This window comes from Symphodus melops, assembly GCF_947650265.1.
Source record: "Symphodus melops genome assembly, chromosome: 17".
In the NCBI taxonomy this organism is placed as follows: domain Eukaryota; kingdom Metazoa; phylum Chordata; class Actinopteri; order Labriformes; family Labridae; genus Symphodus; species Symphodus melops.
Genome location: NC_136707.1, coordinates 8,156,844 through 8,179,407, shown reverse-complemented (window position 1 = coordinate 8,179,407; position 22,564 = coordinate 8,156,844). Strand labels below are relative to the sequence as shown.

Sequence of the window (22,564 nt, the reverse complement as noted above, 5' to 3'; positions counted from 1 at the left end):
TCTCTACCTGTGATAGGAGTGTCAAGGTGTACACAAACCTAACTGCCCCTAACACTTATGTAAACACGCATACATTCTCTTTTTAAAAATCTGTTTCACTTGTACATTCATTCATGGCAGACACGGATTTGAACTCCTATGTGTACAAGCTTTTGGCCTGAAAAAAGTGATCACGCACACAGACACTGATTGTGGAATGTAATGTAGTTGAAAACACTAAGTTACGGTCTCTGCTGCTTCAAAGTTCAGTGGTTCAAAAATGATCCCGAAACCATTTTCCTTTTTTTGTACCTGAAAACGTGTGTGGGAGGAGGAAAGGGTGGGCAGGGAAGGTGGGACACCTCCGGTTTAAAGTACGAATAACGTTGAACATAAAGTCAGTTACCAGTCTGGGCTCTGGCCAACGGGAGAACAGATTTGAGTCATTTCGTTTTAATAATCTCTCTTTACGCTCTCTTTGAAAAACATGCTAACCATCCCTTGTATCATCTCGTTCGGTTGTATTTTCATGTTGCCAAACTTGATTTTAAAACAGATAGTTGTCCTCTCTAACCAAGGCTTGGCCTTGGAGCAGCTGTTCCTTAGCTTCTCTAAAAAAAAAGAGCTCCTTTTTGATTCAGTCTTAAATCAGACGGCCGGTCTGTGCTAGTCCAACATGTAGCAGTTTTTTAGGCCGGTAGAGATTGGAAAGACAAGCCTCATATTAAATTGGTCCATTGTTGATATGTTCTTTATCAGACTGTCCAAGTTGTGAGAAAAGCACATTTACAGACACCAAAGCACATTCTCGAAGCCACCGTAATGGTGGAATATCCTGGTGCCTCCGTCAGGAAGAGCCACCCGCTCGCTCTACTTGTGGCCAGGACACAATCCTCAGCGGCCCCCTGGCAGCAGCCACACAGGAACGATTGGTATGGTTAGAGGAGCTCCACAAGGGAGGGTGGGGGGGCTGACAAGAGGAGCAGAGCGGAAGAAACAACAAACGGAGGAGATTTGGAGAGATTGTGGGACAGGAGTGGAAGACTTTTTGTTCCTGTCTTCTCCAATGTGGAAACAACACAGTGCATGGAGGAAGACAGGAGTAGACAGGACACATAAAAGACAGACATCTTATCCTCCGCCAGATCTGAAAGAGAAGTGAACACAAATATGGTCATTAGACAGAAAACCAAAGGAGCGTCTGATGACGAGATATGAATGCTGATGAATTGGAAGAAGCTATTCTGCTTTACAGCCATTCATTTAATGGGACGGGGAAGGATATGAGGTTTTCATTGAGAATTGAAACAGGATCAAGCATTCGAGCGAAGGTGGCGCTGGTCTGTGGGGATGACTTGGATGAATTTTGGATGGTGGAGTTAGCAAGCATGCTGAGGGAAATTGGGGAGAGATGGGATGATTTGAGTTGAGCTGAACCAACATCGGCATATCGCATGGACAAAAGTCCTGCATGGTTTTTACCTTCCTCTTCGAATGTTCCTGCATCCCATGAGCACACATTGAGAAAAAAAAGAAAAACTGTTAACACGTGTAAGGAGAAACACTGACGACTAACGAGCTAACATTGGTTAAAAACACCATGCAAAGCAGATCATCCTGCATGACAATAAGCATGAGACTGTAAGGATGAATATGCAATAACAGCATTATAAATAAGTTACAGTTAGAACTCTTAAAAGCTATCTTGAACAGGCCTGAGTGCTACATTAGGACAAAATATCGGAATCAATACTTGAATCAATTATTTCATGCTGGACTGACGACACTGTTAGATTTTAGACCAACAATATGAATCAAATAAATACTCAGTCATTGAATCAGTTATTCAGCCAACAGTCCTCCGAAACCCCTCTTGCCATTTTATTTTGATGACATAACATGCAGCATGTCTACAGTAGCCATGGCAATGACCCTCAGCCCCACTGATCTAAACGAGGTGTGACACCAGAAACTGTTGCACCCGACCTCTGAGTCAGAGGCCTGAGTGGGAACAGAAAACTCCCTGCTTGCTGCTCATGCACACATCCACAGACATTGACCTCTGGCCCTAAAAAGACTGACTGCATGCTAACTGCTACAAGGTGTCCCCAATGTCTTTGCCAACCCTGTTTATTCTTTGAATTGAACTGTGAGCACAGTGGGATCAGTCCTTCCAGGCCAGAGTATGAGAAGTGAAAAAATAGCAAGCATGCACAGATGGGACGGTTCAGCGAGGGCATTTGGGGTTAGGATGTTGTCACGAGGAGACCAACAGAATATTGCAGGCTAAAAAGAGCACCAATGTTCAACGCATCAAAAACATGTTGATGTTTTTCATCGGCTGTTACCACGACACGTTTTAAAGGCTAATGCATCTAGTAGAAGTGCAGATTCCTGGCAAGTAAACGTTTCATTTCTGCCCTATCCTTTAAATAAAGGTGGGTTTTTTGAGGAGGGAGGGGGAGGAAAGGTGCAGAATAGAGCTTAAGGGTTGTTCATTGATTCAATGAAAGAAAAAAAAATGTGTGTGACGTTTGTCAGAGAGCGGAATGAGTGTACAAAAAAACCCCATTATCATGGTGGAGCTGTAAATTGGACTCCCCATTTCCCCTTGTTGTTCAATGAGTCGCTCCCACGTCACTATATCAGAGAGGTGAAAGAGGAAGGGGCGGGGTTTCCTTAAGGTAGAAGCAGACAGGTACACAAAGGCATGCCAGAACTCTTACTTAAATCCCCATCCTGTTCCCCCTAGGACTATAGCTGCCAGGAGAATAGCACCTGCGATGGACCCTATTATGATATTGGTGCCACTGGGACCTGCGCAGAGGAAGGGGGGGGGGGGGAAGAGGAGGAAGGGGAGGAAGGGAGGGGGCAGAAACAAAACAACACCACTAAAAAACACACGTCAGAGGACAGCATCAACACAGTACATGAACAACATCAACTACAGAGAGAGAGGCAGATGAAAAGATACCTGCAGACAGACAGAGAGAGAGAGAGAGAGAGGTGAGGAGACCAGCACGTGGGGGTGGAGGTGGGAGTACAGGCGGGTGAGCGAGGAAGGTCAGGAAGACAACGAGTACAAAAAAAACAAAACAAAGAAACATAGGAGAGAGAGATTTATTACTTTGTTGTCATCCCCCTCTCCTGCTCTTTCAGCTGGACACCCTCCTGCACGGGGTGGATTTGGCTTTTTTGGCCCTATGAGAGCAGCTGCTCAATTTCTCTGTGTCATTGGCAGACTGCAAGAAAGTAAGGAAGACACTTGAGTGTCTGCAACATATACAGTAAACGTAGCAGTCGCGCACATCCAGTGAGGTGCCTGTCTCAAAGGTCAGCATTCAAAGAATAAAGGAAGGAGACCGCACACTTGCTCCCTTTTTTTGTGCATTTAGTATGAGCACATGATGTGCTCATATTCTTTGAATGCAACATATACAGTACCACATACACACACACACACACACACACACTAAAAACATGAATACACTAACAATATGAAGACAAAAAATAATCCCATGGATGATGTTTCTAAACACACACCCACACTCATCAAGCATTGATACAAGACTCAGCAGGAAGGAAAATTCAATATTGATGTTGACTTCCTTAAAATAATAAGGTAAACTACTCTTTGTGTTTGACAACAAGATACGGTATTGCACTCCATGTCAGTACACAGAGAAGCTACAGTGATGACAGATGGAGACTATGAAGGGGATATGAGGGGCAGACAGAAAGAGAGACGTGGCTAGGCTGACAGATGCTATGGACCTTTCTTCTCCGGGCCAGTCGGCACTGTTGGCTCAGGGATGGGATCAAAGACACTGCAGTCCTTCCCCGTGTAGTCCCTGTCGCAGATACACTTCACCTCGTTACTGCAGGTCTACAAGAGAGACAGAGAAATGCAAATCAATCACTTTAGCTGTTCACAAAAAAAGAGAAACGCAGAAGATTCAGAAAGAAAATGGTTTAGTCATGAGCCACCTATGATTCCACATTAAACCTGTCCGAGTAAAAAAAGTTGTTTTTTGAGCATCTTAGAGACCATTTTCAAATGTCTTTAAATTCACAGTTTTTTAATTTGATTCTTGACTCGAGGTAAGAAGTTGATGTAGCCTCTTGTTCATGAAAGTTAAGCCAATGCAGAAGTGCATTCTTTCTAATGACCAGCAGGGGGGGTCTATTTGTGTTTCATACAGTATGTAAATGAGTTTGAGTCTGCAATGTTAGTTAGAAGTCACAGAGGAACAAAATATTAAAGACAGGGTAAGTCAAAGGGGGAAAAAATCATCTATATTTTGTTGTGAAAATTAAATGTGTCTAAAACAACATGGCGATGCTTTGCTACAAGTCTCTGCATGCACCAAAAGAAATTACATGTTTCTAAAACGCTCCAGAAACAAGGTTCATATACTCTATGCACTGGTACATCAGATGTAATATGTAATGCAACACTGATTTTATGATTTCTGAACGTCTACTGTCATTATCTGTAGCAATACTGCTAGTATTTCTACATTTCACATACATTATTACTACTTGGTATCAGTGTTGGTAACACTGTAACACCTTGTCTTTGAATCTTATGACGTTTCACTCTCTATATGTATTTGATAAGCAAAACAACAATCCAAAGCTTGCTAAGACGTGAGTTTTTTACCCCGTGGTCAGAACAGACGTGCCCTAAGTTGGATCCTGAACAGGAGCTGAGGTTGAATGCGGCCACAGGGAGGCAGCGTCGTTCCAAACACATCATGTTGGGGCCACAGGGAGTGCCATCCTCCACATAGCCCAGGTCTGAGCCGTCCTCAAGCAGAGCATGGCCCCCTCTGAGTGAAGCAACCGAGTAAATCAGACAGGCAGGATAAGATAGGATAGGAGGGGTCAAACTAGAAACTTAAGCAGATTTTATTGTTCATACATTGTTATAGATTGACCTGTTTCTCTTACCTGCAGTCCAGGTATTTGTTCTGGTGGTAGATGGTGAAGCTGATCACTTCACCATGCAGGTCTCCAAACTTGGGCTTCATCGTCACATTTGCACAGAAGAGGAAGCCGCATAATACGTCCCTAAAGAGGAACAACTTTTTAAGTAAGGCACACAATTTTGGACCAGTTTTGGGTGATTCAGTTCTGACAAAGGATTTCAGGATTTTAATTATATTTTAACAAAATATCTTCACAGCAACGTGACCTCAGTCGTCGTGTTTTCTGTCAGAAGATTAGCAATACGCCAACTTCCCTCTTCTCACACAAATATCATGGAAAGGAAAATGAACTGCAATGCAACTGGATATCAACATTTGCCGTTTTTGCTTAACACTACAAGTTAGCTGAATTTAGTTTTTTTATTTTTACTTTTGTTATTATATATTTTTGAAGAATAACAGAAAAGAAAAAAAAAACAACATTGTATTTTTTCAGCGCACAGAAGAATGATGACGATGGTGTGACTATGAGACTCACGGCTTGTTGCACTGTAGCCAGCCTTGTCCGTCAGGACCCGGACCACAGTTGCCTTTCTCTGTCCCCTCAGCGTTCAGCTTCTCATAACAAAACCTGTCTGCAGAATCTGAAAGGGCAAAAAAAAAAAATGTGTGTGTCCAAGCACAGATACCCAGTATTCAAGCTTGGAGGTGCATGTGTTCTGTACTCACTGTAGCCCCAGAGTCCAGTACACTGTCCATCACGAGTCCTGCATCGCCCACCGTAACAGCGCCCCTGAAGGAATAAGACACAGAGCTTTAATGTACTAAAAGACACAAAAATAATTGCAGACAAAAATTACACTTGCCATAAACCAGCCCCTACCTGACTGTTGTCACACATGTAGCCATCCAGCTTGTGGACTTTATGAGGACACTGAAAAGAGGAAAAGTACATCACTTTCTGGAGGCTCTTACTGATCTCACAGTTTTGTTCGTCATTTTTTCAAGTCATCCCCACCTGGCTGGAGTCCCCAGTGCAGGTTTCTGGGATATCACAGTCGTTCACTGCGTCTCGACAAACCACTCCTCTTTGTTCATACTGGGGCACAGCAAAAACAAGCTCTAGGTACATGGTACAGAGGTCATAGCAGCAATCATAGTGGACTATTTTAATGCACTTCAATGAACAACACAACCTGTGTGACACATCTGGAATTGTAGAAATAAACAGCGTGAAATGGAACTATTTCTGCATTTTATTGCATTTAGTATAGGCCTCTTAGAAAACGTTCTACAAGATATCATTTTGGGGAGAATGTTGTAGAGATTTTGAAAAGTCTTTTAAGAATTTTTTGAATTCTGAATCATTTACAGGAAATCGAAACAAATCATTTTGAACAGCATTTTCTTTCATCTCACTTCTTTGTTGCATAAAAAAACAATTATGCAGGAATCGGTTTAACTTGTTGTCATATTGTCATGTCAGTGGTCTCACCTTGCAGGCACTGCAGCAGAGACCATCACTGCACATGGCATCATGGGTAAGGGTGCATTTTTTACAACAGGCGCCTCCACTGCGGGCGCACTCCTGCAGCCACAGACATGAAAACAAACCTTCAGCCCTGTTCCAACAAACGGCACATGCTCCTGTACTCATAAGGAGACAGACGGTGACACACGTCTTATATAGTGCTTTATAGTGCTGCATAATGTCCAACTGGATTCTCACCACATGGGAGCCACAGTCGCACTCTTCTCCTTGCTCCACAAATCCATTCCCACACTCTGGAGGGTCTAACAGCTGAGGGAGGCAGAGAGGGACATACATGAACATACACGTGTGGAAGACAGATGGAAGAAGGCTCACACAAGTCTGTCTTACAGTAAATTGTTGGCTGGAAGAAGAGATACAAAGCCTCACTTAAAGGAAGAAATGTGAGAGAACTGTGAGTATATATGCTCTACAATGGAAATTGCGACTATATAAAGTATTAATCAAGCAATAAATAATGATGCTGTTCATATATGCTGCTCCTTTTGCAACATTCCTATGTCTACGTGTCCCTCACCTTGTTGGGCTTATTGAAGAGGCAGCTTCCTCCCCCCTGACGCAAGAACTGGACGTACTCATCAACACTGCAGCGAGAAAACTTTCTAGGCAGGTAGTAACTGTTTACACACACACGCACACACACGCACACGCACACACACACACAGACCAAACCATGATCAAAAAAATTAAATACAATCAACAGTACAATTTATTGTGCCAGTAAGAAATGCCAGATCCACTGTGGGTGTCTGTGCCACCAATTTGCAATCTGACAGAAATGTTACCATCTGTAGATATGAGTCAAATGAATAATGAAAGGCTGTACTGTTCCATCTGGTGAGGAAAAACAAATCTAAATCACTCATACTGTAAACTAAATACCCATAATTGAATTTTTCATTTCAACAATATGATTATGCGCACACTGACAACTGATTATTGGACTTTTTAAAAAAACCCATTTAAAGCATCAAATAGAAGCTAGGATTGTCAACAGCTCACAGAAAACTTAGTAAAAGTCAAAGCCTCCAGGTGTTTAATTGTTTAATCGAGTGAAATGAAAGTGACAAATTGCAGCTTGGAGGGAGTGCAACATGAAAACAGTCCAGCTGTTTTCTGTTGAATTTTGTCAACAAACAGCAAGTTTTGTTTTACAGTTGTGTTGTGGTAAATGGTTGTTGTTCACTGTGGTGTGCTGTGGTGTGCTGTGGTGTAGACATTTACCCAGTGTCTTCCATAATGCAGCCCAGCCAGGCATCTGGGCACCTGCAGTCTCCTGTGAAAAAAGACAAGAGAGGTAGAATAACTCAGATTAGATAAGTCAAGTAAATTGAATAAAAGTATTGAGTGAACAGCATTCACAACCAAAGTTTGATGATTCAGACGCTGCTAAAAGTGTGGAGAGAAAGATTTGTGATCGACAAGCAAGAAAAGACTTTAAAGCCAACTGATAGAGACAAAAGTAAGGAGCCTATAGTGACGCACTGAGCCCCTGTCCTGACATTGAATAATAGACCTGATGGCTTTTCAACATTAATCACTGAGTCCTTTGTTCAGTGGCAGCAATGCTCTACCCACCACCCCCTCCTTCTCAGTCACCTAATGGAGAAGTCTAATTAAAGAGAAGAACTGCTGGACAGGGATAACCATCAACCAGCACTCTCCCTAACACCCCAACACATACACACCACACACTCTCCATACTTTATCAGGCCTTTTCTTTATCTTTTACCTGCAGCGTTACGTGCATTGTTCCACCTCATGCCGATGTTCTGGCCAAGACTCTGGCACAAAGTGATGGCCATTGCACCCACGTTCCCATACTAAAAAGGAAACGCACACAAACCACAGAGGAAAGCTTTGTTGTAAACTGGGGACATCGCTGGTGTAAAGCCCTAAAGGTAGTGGCCCCAAATGTGCTTAAAACAAGAGATGAGTATCAGTTTGATATAATCAACAGAAAATCTGAGATTTGCTCACCTCATTGATACCTCCTCCCCTTGTCAGAGTGCATACCCCTCCTGTGTAAGCCGTCCCACTTCGGCTACTGTGAAATGTGCGGCCTCTGAGGCAACGAGAGAAGAAAAGCCCAGTTTAGAATGACATCTTCACTGGGATTCAAACATAAAATCAGATGTTGTTCTCAGAGTTTGACGATGCAGTCCTCTTACGAGAAAAGATGGACGACATCACTCTGCTCTCTGATGTTGTCCTTTCTGTATTTCATGAAGTTCTGCAGTGTTATCAATGGATCTTCCACTACTGGCATCATATTTTTAGAGGTCCAGGTCTCCATGGCAACCAGAACAATCCTTGTGTTCAGCTGTTCCTTATAGATCTGGGGACCAAAAACGCCCATCAATCTACTGCCTTGTTGTCATGACACATGTGCTGTGACTCCTCTGCGGATAGAGAACTGTGGGCTAAAATATTTCCTCATTCTGAAATAGCCACACACACACACACACACACACACACACACACACACACACAACCAAACTACTTGGCAAGTGGTGGTGTGTGTAAGAAGAGTAGGAGTAGGAGTAGGAGGACGAAGCTCTTACCGCATCTGCCATGTTGACCACTGCTTTGGCAAAGTTCTTGGTTTGGCTGCTTGAGCGACGCAGCTGTACAAACTGCGGAAACACAGAGGTACAACGATGGTGTAAAGGACGGGTCATATCTTACTCTGAGAGACAAAAATATACCCAAATACGTTTGAACTTCTATACTTGTAAAGCAAAAAAGGAATATTAAAAGGAATTTAAAAGGAATATTTAACTGACAGTGTTCCTAAAAAAACAGTTTCCTTTCGCGTCCCATAATCATGAAAATGATGGCTCCCAATGCAACTTTATTCTTCTGTCTGAAATAGAACCTTTTCAGTAAGAAGTGAATCACTTAAGCATTAAACAGTAACACACTTATTCAGTGTGATTACACAATTTGCAGAGTTAAAACCAGTTTTCGGGTTCAGAGGGGAGTGCATGTATATTTTGAGGACATTTTGCCTGTTTGATGATTTCCTCTGTATTCTAACATTTGCCTCTGTGAGCTATATTTGGTCTTTAGTTCTTTAAAGCAACAATATGTACCAATTTGCTTTTAGTGTGCTCCGGCGCCAACCAAAGGTTGTAAGACACACAAAGGGGCGCTAAACCTTTTATATACACTGTATTTGTTTATTTGTTTCAGTAGATGTTGTGAAGCCGGGAAAGATGTAGGGAGAAACTGAACAACCATAACAACTTACAAGACAGTAATATTAGCAGATTGTAGCTTTAAGAAATCTTTGAATCAACACACTTTGATTCATACCTCTGAGGGTATTTATAACAGGCTGATGTCAGTGGACGCAAAGGGATATTTTCAGTCTGTCTTTGTCGCCTCTGTCTGCTTTGAAGCCAGATAAAAACAGAGGCTTTGTAGCTTTTTCATGTTGACATTTGTGCATCACTCACGCATGCAAAAACAACCTCCTGGCTTTTGGACTGTATGGTTCTCGCAAACCACAGAGGTAGATATTTTCTTTCTAAATGAAAGATCATTGCAGAAGCAGCAAATTGTAATTGTGACTCACCATTTCATTGTCGTTAACCACCATCAACTCAATATATTTGGTCTCAGTCTGCACAGAGGGCTTGCGAACGAATCTCTTAGACCTTCTCAGCCCCCCAGACTCCTGCTGCTCCCTCATTAGGTCCGGTCCGTCGTCATCACCATCACCTCCTCTGCTCTCCCACTCACTGTCCTCTGTACAGTCTGGACACACAGAAGAGCTCAAATGCAAGCAGTCAGAGCTGTATGACTTGTTTTGGTTCTGTGATGCACAGCGCAAATACTTTCCTAATACTAACCTGTGACTGTGATAATTACTCTTTCTGAAATAACTTATAATATAGCCTATTAAATCATCAGATTTGTTTTGAACCTTCCCCTCATAAGTGTACAAACTGGGGGAGTATTGGACAGTGACATAGCAGTAGTCTTGGAATAATAAGCAACATTTATTTTGATACCATTTGAATACTGGATAAGAGATTGAATTGTGTTATTTTTCTTACTTTTTCAGAAAAGAAAGTGTGATTATATCAATATGTGTTCATAATTAAGAAAGTAATGAAATGCTTAAATGCAATATTGTTAGAATGTAAAATGAGTGTCGATAGTTTTTGCTTTCAGTGCACTTATGTACCTGGGCAATGGGGGGAAAGCCTCAAATCAGGCATCCTGCGAATCAAGTGAGCACCATCGACCTTGAACAGAATACAATCAGGAGGTATTAGACACGACAGAAACCTAAAAACACAAATGCAAATGTCACTCAATCATAATCACTTGTGCCAAATCCCAGACAATGTACCCGGTTGCTAAGATTGTAAACAGGCTCAAGTCCGTAGGAGAAGAAGCCGTCAGAAAACATGCCGCTAAAAAAAGACAGATGGAAAAAATGAGTACAACCTAACCAGTAATCACAGGTCATTCGTGTGTGAGTAAAGGTTTGACGTCTTGCTCACCACAGGCCATGGCAGGTAGATAGAGCTGCCCAGGACTCTGGTAAACCTCGTAACCTTCCCTGGTAGTAGCAGTGCTCCCCTCCCTGTGGGCACAGTGTTTTCATGAAATAACCTCTACTGACACACTTGAGGCTTAACAGGCACACAGCTCTGAGGAAAACCCTCTCACAACCTCTGCAAATGCACCCCACCCTCCCCCCCCCCCCACACTTCCCCATGACAGCATTTATGGCACACTTTGTGACCTACTTGTGTCCTAGGTTTCCTCCACACTATTCTTCTTCTCCGACAATAGCAGTGCAGGTAAACCTTCAACAATCTCTTTAATTAATAAACACTCACGTTGCCTACATGTGCAACAGAATGCACAATAGGAAGGCTGCAAATACAGATAAGAGCCTTTTGTCCTTTTTTTGCCCTTAAACCAACCTTGACTACTACAACATAGCGCTAACCTTCTTCTCTAGCTAAAATTGGTTTCAATGCTTTACAAGGCCACATACGATAGATAGCCTGGGGAATTTGGGAAAAAAAAAAACAGAAAAAAACTGAGAAGCTGGATTCAGTTGGATCGGATTGAGTTCAGCAGGGTGTCTTGGTCTTACTGCTTATAAAATAAAACCATGTTGATGACACAGCTCCCTTTGGTGACGTGCTGCCTTGATGCCTCACACCTGTCATGTCCAAAAGCAGCATCACAGGCTTCATGTGGGGCCTCCATCCAGCTAAGCAGCAATCTGCTCCGACTACAGGTCGTCATCCCTGACCCTGCATGCATCCTCTCCCTCCCACCCCTTTAGGAACACTTGTCTATGAACGCACACACTTCCTGCCAAAATGATTCCTCCCACAACATGCCTTTAAATTTACAGGCAGTTTACTCTTCTAACCCTAATTCCTCCTCCTCCTTCTCTTTCGCCTGCTCTTCTCTTCCCTCCCTCTTGCTCTTTTTTTTTCCCATTCTCGTTGCTGCCAAGAACTTAATGACAATGCTGAGCTAACTTGTTGCTATGGAAACAGCCTCGTGATTGGCCAGGGGGACCAAGGGAGAGTTTGAAGCAGTTGTGGGCGGGGACATTGAGCGCTGGATGGGTGGGTGGGTGTTGGTGATGGTCGGGGAGCTTGTAGTGAGTGCCACAACAGTACAGAAAAAAAAAAACCCACTAGTCATCCCTCGTGGTGAGCAGAACAACATTGCTCTGGTCTGACCTAAAAAAGCAAACACTAGAGTAGATGTCAAGGCCTCCCTTTACGATCTCCTGGTCCTTTTTCTGAGTTTGTTCTACACCAAAAAACAGGAATGCATTTTTGCAGAGCACGGTAACATACAAATATCAGCAGTTACTTGGCAGCCTGCTATTGAAGCAGTGAGCAAACAAAGCACTTTTTATAAACAGATTAAAATAGGTTCTGTTCAAAGTGTAAAAACTTGAAAGCGAAAAACATCAAAAAGAAGAAGAAAGTCAATGATATCTTTAATTTGACTACAACCAAGAAGATCTTGCTTCAAACATTTGACATAAATGATGTTACATGATGAACTCTAGACCATGTAAGGCAATACACCTGACAAACAAACTTAATAAATGTTCTGAAATTCACTGGCAATAGCACCAGTGTAAAATGTGATTACGTCTCAATTTCTGTGGCCAGAACACTGAATGCTGCACAGATGTACTGGTTATCGCATTAACAGGCTGCCTTCGGTGTTGCCAAAACCCCAAGTTTACTCAGTCGAATCCTGTCAGTACATATCTTCACCCCACGCAAACAGTCTTACCACTGACTGAGAGGGTCTGCCGTCTTTCTTAAAGTGCCGTTCCACATATTCTGAAGACAGGAGGTGACTGCAAGTAGAGGAGAGAGATCATGACTATCTCATTAGATATAATTAATACAATTCATAACATAGCTATAATTAAGTCTATCTCTATGTCATCAAAACTGGTTTCACCCATCTCATGCTTCTGCCTCAAATGTACTCCGCAAAGAATAAGTGAACATTTAATGTGGTTTATTTAATACAATCAGTGGAGTCTCATAAAAAGCTGTGGTGTGTGTGTTTCACTTTGGTATTCCCCATCTTGTCAAGTAACACAATAGAGGTGCTAAGTGCATTAGCTTAAGTGCGGGGGAAATGCTAATGAGAACAGCTGCAATAAATTAAGAGAACCTACTGATAGCAGCAAGTACAGAGAGGCAGAGTGTTCATGGTGCTGGATTGTAATACTAACTGATTCAGCTCCAGATCCAGAGTGAAGGTTTGTCCAAAGGCTTCCACCTGGAAACAGATCTGTGCCAAGTGGACAGGCTGTAAAATAAAATCAGTGACAGAGACAGAGACAGAGACAGATTAGATGGTCATAAATTAAAGTGTAACAAAACGTTTGTGGTTCAGTTTCCCGCTCTGTAAAAGCCACAAGAGTGATTTTGAAAAAAGTGCCATGAATAATTCATCTCAATCGATAGTCTGCACGCTCTCAAAGAAAACCAGCAGCTGAATATTGTGATTGATAAAGTCTCCATTGATCGACATTGGCAGCCAGCAGTCAGGTATGAGGTGACAGCAGAGAGTTATAGCTGTTTAAGAGCTAAGCTGCAATTCGGTGATGGAGATTGAGAGTAGCGGAGGAGAAAAAAAACTTGACTGATGTCTTCTATATCCATCCACAGGGCCAATGTCCTCTCAATGGACAGCTGCCAGAGGAGGTGAGGTGACAGCAGGACGAGGAGAGGAAGATGGAGAGAGAGAGGAGGAAAGAGAGAGAGCGATTTACAGCAGACTAAACGGTGCGTCTCCTCAGCAGCTCGGCTTTTGTGGCTCTGATCTCAGTCCGGAGGAACCAGGTTTGAGTGATTCACTGTGCTTTTACAATAAATACATCAGCAGCCAGAAATCATTCCCTCACATGACTAGGAGACAACACATGTTTTACTACTGTGTTGGAGAGGCTGAGGTTTGCTCCATCCACCAGGGCTCTGACTGTGTGAAGTAACGCTGCTCCACAGCGTAATCTGTGGTTTGCTCATTGCTCAGTAACTGCTCTGTTTCTTTTACGTGTTTCATGATATGATATTTTTTTGCAAAAGGGAATTCAAAATGTTAATGTATAAAAACTTTAAGGAGACCTAGTCACAAATGTTTCAATAGCATTCAGTTTTAACGAGAGTTGTCTTAGCTACATAATCAGGACTGCTTTCCATGACAAAATCTCCAAAGCTTTGAGAATGCAAGACAAAAGTTTAAACTCAAATCAGGAAATCCAAACTCAGTGTCAACCTCGGTCTGAAATCCTTAAATAGCTGCAACCTATCTGTGTTCAAAACAATTGTCTTTATGTAAAAAGTTACAAAACGTTCATCTTGTGTTTTGTGTGTCAGCACAACAACATTGAGGACAGCAGATGAAACACAGTGACAGACTCGAAGCAGCACGATGTGACAGAAGAGAAAGGAAAAGTTTAGCTCATTCCATGCTGCTTCAGAATTGAGGATGTCCATCAGTCCTCGCATCTGCAGTCGCTTAAATCACAAAACACAGCTGGTCTAGAGAAGTACAGAGCAGGAGGAGGGGGGGTTTGAAACATCGTCGGTAACTCTTGTGTTTGTTATTCATAAAGTATGAGTGTGGTTAATACAGCCTCCCCAACAACATTTACATCAACTGTAGTCTCCAAACATGTGACTGTGTGTGTGTGTAGGTGGATTAATGTACTCTCTGTTATATGAAACACATCATATCTACATGACTGAAAAAAAAGGGTGGGGGGCAGGGATTATAGGAGTCTCTTGGACCACGCTGCACTTCTCACACAGGCCTGTTCAAAAATTGATGGGGACACACTCCAACACACCACTGAATAATGAAGAAGTCGGGGGCTCATTTTGACAACCGGATGACGATGACTGAATATTTCAGGAGGGGCTTAGCTTTAAATGTGAATAAGAGGGCCACCACGAACACGCACACAAACACTTTTACTGCTCTTTGACAAACGATGCGTTTACTACGATGCTTACACAGCACAAGAAGCAGGTCACAAAGTTTGAGTCCCTGAACTTGTTGATAGGAGATACACAACTTGAATTTAGGCAGGAGTAAAAGGCTGGGAGACAAAAATGTGCCCGTGTTGGAGACATTGTGCTGAAATTACTCTCTACGGACATTGGAAGGGATTTTCAGAGACTAACTGGGTCAGAATCACAAGAAGAGGAGAGTCTGCTGCAAAGTGCACAGACCAGGTACTGTCATGTAGCAGGAGCAGCGTGACAGGAGAAAGCTAAGTTCTGCAGCTACTAACGCTGGAACAATCAGCAGAATAGAAGTCTTTCTTGTTACAGTCATGCCGCTATATATTTCTACCCAGACCTCATACAATGACACCAATGTTCCTTTGTCAGAATCATGATTAGATCTAGACTTAAAATTCCAAAGGATCCTCCAAATGATAACCACCATTTCATATATTTGGACCAGAAAACTGTAGTATTTGAGATAATAATTACATTATTTGAATAATGCATTCTGATATATTTTTTCAACTGGGATACTTTCTTTTTAATCAAATGCTAGAAAGATTCCTTATAATGCTGGGAAAATCCATAAACATTTAAAAGCACTTATGTGCGTCTCTACCCAAACTCGGTTGGCAATCATAAATAAGAAATGAATGAATGAGAATTAATCACGAGTGAAAGCGTGTTAAATAAATTGTTGTACATTGGACTTAAAATGTTTGTACAACTTACCAAGTTGTCCCCAGTGCTGTTCTTCACCCTGGTATCCAAGTGCTCATGAGCCATTTCCTCCTCTGACTCGATCTGCTGCACCATTCGCTTCGGATAGATGATTTCAGATGCAGTCTCCCTGCTGTTTGACCACCCTGCCGGGGTAAACCAGTCCCACACACCTGCATCGTGCACCGGACTGTTGTCCAAACCTAAACACAGAACAAGAGCAACACTCTATAAAAGCACATAACGTATGCAGAGGAAATGTGCAAGTAGGGACACACCTAAACCTGAGTAAGGCTTCTGTTTGTTGGTAAAGTAAATAGCAGAAGTTGTTTTTAAGTCCAGCATTTACATCTCTTTGTTTCTGTAAACAATTTGTGAACATATTCATAAAACTAACAATACAATTGTATCAGTGTCTTATCATTTAAAAAAAGAGAAAATAATTGTAATTTATTTTGATGGAAAATAATGATCATGTCAGGGCTTATAGACTGTATAGGACACTGACACCCATGGAAACAGGGCCTTTGTTAAAATATATATCAGCAATCACCAATAAGGCTGTAAAACAAACAGGTCGCTTTAGTGATTGACAGGTTAGATCAGTGCTTTTGGTGTCCACTGGATAAAACGCTACTGCAAGTGGTTATGGAAACCTTGGATATAGGCAGTTGGGTTGCGATGGAAATGTGTTGATGCAGCAAATCTCTACCGCAGCAGAGAGTGCTGTCAGGCCAGTGGGCTGTTGGCACTGAGATACCGCTACAATAAAATCACAGCCTTCACCGGGTATACAAAAGTGCTGGTGCAAGGGGAAAAAATGTGAATGCACAGAAAACAGAAAGGGTGCTCCCCACTCTATCCAAAAAAAACCCCACTCTCCTCTCTCTCTCTCTCTCCCTCTTACCTGAGACTGCAAGCCTCTCGCCCACTGCAGCAAAGACCATGAAGCACCACACCGCCAGCATGATCTTCACATATTCCCCCGGATTACAGCATCGAGAGCCGCAAATGTCACGGGCCCGGCCGACGGAGGGAGAGGGAAATGAGCAAAAAGCGAGCAGCAGTAACGATGGCGAGGATGGAGAATCTGCTAAACATCTGACGCTGTGCGTCCTCTCATTTCTCCTCCTCTCTGTCTCTCTCTCTCTCTCACTATACCGCCCTCCTCTCAGCTCTGGACAACACCGCCGCTGCAAATCATCATTTGCTTATTTGAAGAAAAAAAATAATCATAACCTGCGCATATGATAATTATCAATGCAGGCCGGGTGAATCGTGAGCGTAGAAATGGGATAGAGCACGGCGGACGCGAAGCTCCGTATAGGGCTGCGCTAGTGTGTATGGATCAGCGCGCGCGCGCGCGTGTGTGTGTGTGTGCGTGTTTGCGAATCTGCGGTATGCGGAAACGGAGGGATGGGAAAGCGAAGAGAAATGCGTTGGGTCTGCGGTGAGGAGGACACGTGGGGCCGTGGTACCCTCCCTCATCACGGGCAGCCTTCTTCTCTGGTTGCCATGCAGCTCTGCTCAAGGAGAGGCTGCGACAGACCCACTGCTGCTAAACTGCAGGACCAGAACAAAAGTCAAGAAAAAGGGGGTTGTATCAGTGTCGTTGTTTTGTCAATGTAGCCCAAGTTGTGAATGGGAGTAACTCGGATCTCCGCGACATGACGTGGGCAGGTAGAGGATTAAGGTGTATCATCATTCCGAGGGGGGCTGCTGAAGTATAGGCCCATACTGCATTGTGCTCTTAACTGAATTAAAAATACAAGAAGGGAAGTGCTGTAACGAAGCACTTGAGAAGCTGATGAAGGCATAGCAATGTATTCATTCACTGTTAAAATAGATCAAACGCTTCGCGAGGTCAAATTTAACTTTGCAGATCTACACTGGCAACACATTTACAAGACAGGTTAATCTGTCATCTGAAAGGTTTCTGAACAGTCTGAACAGTTCTCCAGCACGCAAACCTTTGGTTTCTTTCATGAAACATAAATAGAGAGCAATCAAACAATTAGACAATGCAGATCAGCAGCACTCCACCTGTCCCTCTCTGCCCTGTGACCTGCAGTCAAGTCCTCCAGCTGCAGTCCTACAGCAAAAAAAAACAACCCAAAAAAACCTGATGGTCGTACATCATGCATCCTCTCAATATTTCATCTGACCACCAGGAAAAAAGAAGGAAGTTGGAGAGCGACAGCGACAGCATTAAATATGTGTCCCTTTCCGCTTAAAACACAAACAGGACAGAAATATGTCATCTCTTAAACTCGGGAAAACAAGCCTTTCCAATGATAATCTGTTCAAAACAGAATGTGCGTCAACAACCCCTTTCACTGATTTTCATCAGAATGGCTGCTGATCAGCGTAGATGATTTCTATTACCCTAAATATTGAGCAGCTGAGTAACAAAAACAGCAAAGACAACATTGTATGAGCAGGGCTACATAAAGACTTTGATTATCTTAGGACAAATCCAGAGGGTTTAAAATGAATATCTTAAATAAACCAATAGATTTCTCCAGTTACAACAGTGATTGGAATAAAATAGTCCCCATAAAACTTTCGGTTAAACATCTGCATCATCTTAGAAAAGTTCGAGAAACAATGAGAGAAGTGTCTCTTCTTATAAGCTAAAACTTGCATTTCAAATCAGAAAGAGTGCAGAAAGAGTGGGTAAGATGTGGGATATGATCCGTTGACATGTCGATTATTAAAACATGTATACAGTCCCTCCTAAAAGCAACAGCCTCGTTAGTCAGAGACACACTGCCCTCTGCTGTACCAAAAGCTGTATCACACCTCAGTTTACTTGGCGGTAATACACGTCTTAAATCAAAGTTTCTCTTTAATACGTATTTTAATGGTTTAGATGAGCGTCCTTTACAGACTCCAGAGCAGACAATCCCGTAATCTGCATCATTATATTATAGAATGGTGGTCGACTTCATTATTATTATTATTATTATTATGAATAATAATATTATATTATAATATTTACGTTTTTGAAAAGTCAATCTACACAACACAGCGGTGACAGAAAAACAACTTCATTTCCTCTGCACACCTCTGTTTTCTTTATTCTCTTGTATGTTTTAACATTTTGACAAACACCACCTGTATGCTTCTGGGCTGTGGGTGGTACATGTACGGACATGCCCGTGTTTCATGCTTTTTTAGTACACACAGCTGGACTCTGCAGGGTAATTAGGGTAGGCTAATTAGTTTCAGCTTTCCACTTTACAGATTGCAGAGCGTTGTATCGTGGAACATGAGTCACAGCCCGTTGACACCACGCTGCCAATTAACGAATTAAGTTCTCCCGAGAGGGTTTAAGTGAGACTGACAAAAGCGGCGGCCTCTTCATAATATGTTTTATGTTTGAGAGGTGTTCACACATCAGATGAAATGAACGGGGTATGCAGTAAGAAACCTGCCGGCAGTCCGCCGCTGCAGTTGTTTAATTGCACCCACGCAAACTGTGGAGCGACTTTCACCAGACAGTGGAGGCTGAAGGAGCACGAGACCGTGCACACCGGGGCGGTAAGGGAACGAATTAGGCCTAAACATACCAACGAAATACCAATGTTTTTGAGAGACTTCAGCATTGATGTGTTTGGGTTTCTTATGGACACCATTAGGGAATGTTAAAAAAATATATTTAGGCCCATGTATAGAACATTCAAAGTAAGATTACTTAAGTTTAACAGCCTATTACTGTAATGTCCACAGCGCCCATGTCAGTGCACAATAGCTGGCTGTGGTCGTCGTTTCACAAGAAAATCCCACCTGAGCCGCCACATGCTTCAGCACAGAGGGTTAAAGCAATTCCAGTAAGTCACAAGTCACACATTGTCTATTGATTCTGAGAGCCAATAATTCATTTTAACTTTCCGCAGATGCACGAGCTGCACGCGGAGTTTCCTCAACAACGGCCAGCTCAAGAGGCACGTGCGCTACGTCCACGGGGACAAAGACAAGTATTTCAAGGTTTGTCTTAATAGCTCACAACATCCACGAGGTGGCGCCACATTGTCAATTAGTGACAAAGATCCTTGCTCATGATGGCGTAATAGTACATTTCTATCTTTTTGTGTTTTTAAACAATTGAATTTTTTTTCTCTTTCAGTGTAACCAGCTAAACTGCTCCTTAACCTTCAAAAAACGCAGAATGTTGAAACTGCACTTGAAGCATCATGAAGTGCCAACTAAATTCAAGTATGTCTATAGTAATTAAACATTGTGGTCTGACAAACTAAACAGTGGCATACATTTGGTTGTAGTGTAATGAGACTCATTACCTTTTGTATTGTGAGTTACCAAAATTCCAGATAAGCCTGTCAAAGAATATTGCCTTTCCAGTGAAGAGCTTTTTGAAGATCTTGATGGGGATGGGTGGGGCCCCAGTGACGAAGTTAAACCTCTGTTCCGCTTGTTCCTGATGGATACCTAGGTGTTCGAAGGCCGCGTGTGCTGCCACTTTCGATTCACATGTTGCCCGCAAAGCTCACGAGAAGAAGCATGCAGGTTGGTTTTGAGGATTGCTTGGGGGGTCCTTTCATCCTCCATCCCTTCAAAATCCCTTAGAAGTCTTGGCTACAATTCTGTCCATCTCTAATGAACATCCATGGTTTATAAGGAACCTCAAAGGTCTCCAGAAGGGAGAAAACTCTTTGAGTTGCTGATAAACTTAACACTCTTATTGTCTGGTCGCTGCAGGTTACAGTTGCCCTCATGTAAACTGCCAGGTGATTGAACATACCTGGGGAAAACTCCAGAAACACATGGCCAAACATCCAGGTAAATCCGTTGTGTACCACTTCAGACCCCCCCCCCCCCCCCCCTTTTTTTTTTTTGGTTAACATTTCTAATGTTTTTCAGCTGCATTTGCATGCCAAGCATGTAAGAAGGTGTTTAAGAAAGTGGATGCTCTGCGGAAACATAAACGGATCCATGCTTCCCATAAGCCTGTGTTGGTTTGTCCCAGAGACGACTGTCAGGCCTACTTCTCTACAACCTTTAACCTGCAGCACCACATCCGCAAGGTGCACTTGGAGCTCCTCAAATATAAATGCTCCTTCCCTGACTGTCCACGCATGTTTGCAATGCGGGTAAGAAACACCTTTTATTACTAGTCCCTGTGGGGAAAGAATGTTACTTGAAAAATGATACAAGTAGGACACCAAACCAATCTGCAAATTTCTTAAACCCCGAGACTTCAGACAACAAAACACATTTTACAGCCATGTTCTGAAGTAACACGTTTAAAATTGTAATTATAAATCTAATTATGGGTATGTGCTATTCCATAGGAGAGTATGACAAGACACCTGCTTCGCCATGACGTGTGTGCCACTGCTTTAAAGGTAAGGGACATCGGTATGCCACTCTGAACTAAAGCATCAATCAGCAGAGATGTAAAGCTTTCTGGCGTGGGGACTATTGATTGATTTTGGATTTCCATATAGATCTGTTGAAAGCTGAAACGGTTGGTGTGAGAGTTTGAAGTCGTATGTTGGCAAACGGGGCTATGCAAAAAATGTGACATTAAACTGCTACAGCTAAATGTTTCTAAATATTTCAACAGAAACGCCAACGTCCTAAAAAGTCCTGGCAGAAGCGTTTGGATGGACACCATCTGCCCCTTGTGGAGGAAAACTTGCGCCGCCTCTTCGCTCTGCGCATGCGGATCTCCCGACGTACCAAAGTGGAAACCAACCTCTCTGGCCTCTTCAATGAACGCAAGATCCCTCATTATGTTGACCCGGAAGTCAATCTGCGCAACCTGTTTGGCATCAAAAAGCCTCGTTCGTTTGAGAAGCCTGAGATTGCACAACTGAAAAGTTGTCAAGAAATCCAGTCAGAGTAATTGTTTTATTTCCTAAGTTAAACTATTTTTCTGTCATTTTGAGGAATATGGAATTGGGTCCCCTTGGTTTAGTTTTTTTTATTAAATGTAGCTGGCATACATTAAAATATTTGAATTAAATATTTCAGTCATTGTTTGAAAAATTACGATAAGTGTTTGAGAATTTCAAAGTTTTTGAAGATATCAGGTTTGCTCATTTTGTAACATTGCACTTGTCGACCCAATAAAATTATTTGTATTTTGATCAAATTGTCAGTTCAATAATTTGTTAGTTTGGTTCTTCAGTTAAAAGGTTTCCTGTTGGTTGCGGATGCTGAGGAAAAATTGTGAATTTTGTAATATAATTTTGTCGAAGGCTCTCATACTTGGAACGCTGAATGCAGTAATCTTTCACATTTGCTTTGGCCTCACATTGCTTGACATTGAACTTGTTGGAGATGATTGAACATGAACAAAGGATTGCACATGATTCAGAGCTGAGTCATTCAAAACATGACACTCTGGGGGTGGATGACACTTTAACAACAAAGATGACTATCGGCTGTCACAACTACTCAGCTGAGGTTAAATTGTTGCATTTTTTCCTCGTCAAAATCTACAGACTCAACTATTGTTGCTTGGTGCTTATACATTTGAGGGATTTCCAGCCTCTACAGTTGTGGTTTGGCTGTTAATTGATTATCCATACTTTTTACATTGACCTTTCATACACCCTACATGGTTTCTGCGTTTTGTTGATTAGAAGTAACATGACAGGATATCAAGCTGTTTGGCTGCAACACACTGCCAACAGCTAAATCACTTTTCAGGATTGATAACTTGCAAGAAGTTTGAGGTAGAATATCCTGAGAACATTGATGCTACTAGCTAACATAATTAACCAGAAGCGAAAATGAACATTTTGTGGGTTCATAAATGTCATCAGCATTTAGCTGGAAGTTTAAAGATATATTGACAATAATGCTGGATATTTAATAAA

General features: G+C 42.3%; 2 protein-coding genes across 3 annotated transcripts; one reads left to right on the top strand and one right to left on the bottom strand.

Moving 5' to 3' along the window:
* Nucleotides 1-978: 978 nt before the first annotated feature.
* On the bottom strand, nucleotides 979-16,782 carry LOC306837744 (disintegrin and metalloproteinase domain-containing protein 11-like). 2 transcript variants are annotated; one of them, XM_079365490.1, is made up of 26 exons: nucleotides 16,624-16,782; nucleotides 15,729-15,919; nucleotides 13,214-13,290; nucleotides 12,760-12,826; nucleotides 10,980-11,062; nucleotides 10,826-10,889; nucleotides 10,658-10,718; nucleotides 10,043-10,224; nucleotides 9,027-9,098; nucleotides 8,634-8,800; nucleotides 8,443-8,527; nucleotides 8,195-8,285; nucleotides 7,687-7,738; nucleotides 6,980-7,079; nucleotides 6,640-6,711; nucleotides 6,406-6,498; nucleotides 5,929-6,009; nucleotides 5,794-5,844; nucleotides 5,640-5,703; nucleotides 5,449-5,554; nucleotides 4,933-5,052; nucleotides 4,643-4,811; nucleotides 3,754-3,865; nucleotides 2,706-2,796; nucleotides 1,462-1,479; nucleotides 979-1,126 (listed from the first exon to the last, which is right to left on the bottom strand). In XM_079365490.1, the coding sequence occupies exons 1-26, from the start codon at nucleotides 16,682-16,684 to the stop codon at nucleotides 1,111-1,113; spliced, it is 2,346 nt and encodes a 781-aa protein (XP_079221616.1). In that variant the 5' UTR covers nucleotides 16,685-16,782; the 3' UTR covers nucleotides 979-1,110. The 2 variants fall into 2 exon arrangements, with proteins under 2 accessions (XP_079221616.1, XP_079221617.1); XM_079365491.1 differs by lacking the exons at nucleotides 979-1,126; nucleotides 1,462-1,479 and having other exon boundaries at nucleotides 2,709-3,221.
* Nucleotides 16,783-18,967: 2,185 nt separating this feature from the next.
* 42sp43 (P43 5S RNA-binding protein) lies at nucleotides 18,968-21,834 on the top strand. Its single transcript, XM_079366561.1, has 9 exons — nucleotides 18,968-19,259; nucleotides 19,449-19,549; nucleotides 19,616-19,706; nucleotides 19,846-19,934; nucleotides 20,170-20,243; nucleotides 20,436-20,516; nucleotides 20,598-20,827; nucleotides 21,029-21,082; nucleotides 21,304-21,834. Exons 1-9 carry the CDS (start codon nucleotides 19,125-19,127, stop codon nucleotides 21,583-21,585), a joined length of 1,137 nt encoding a protein of 378 aa, XP_079222687.1. The 5' UTR covers nucleotides 18,968-19,124; the 3' UTR covers nucleotides 21,586-21,834.
* Nucleotides 21,835-22,564: the final 730 nt, after the last annotated feature.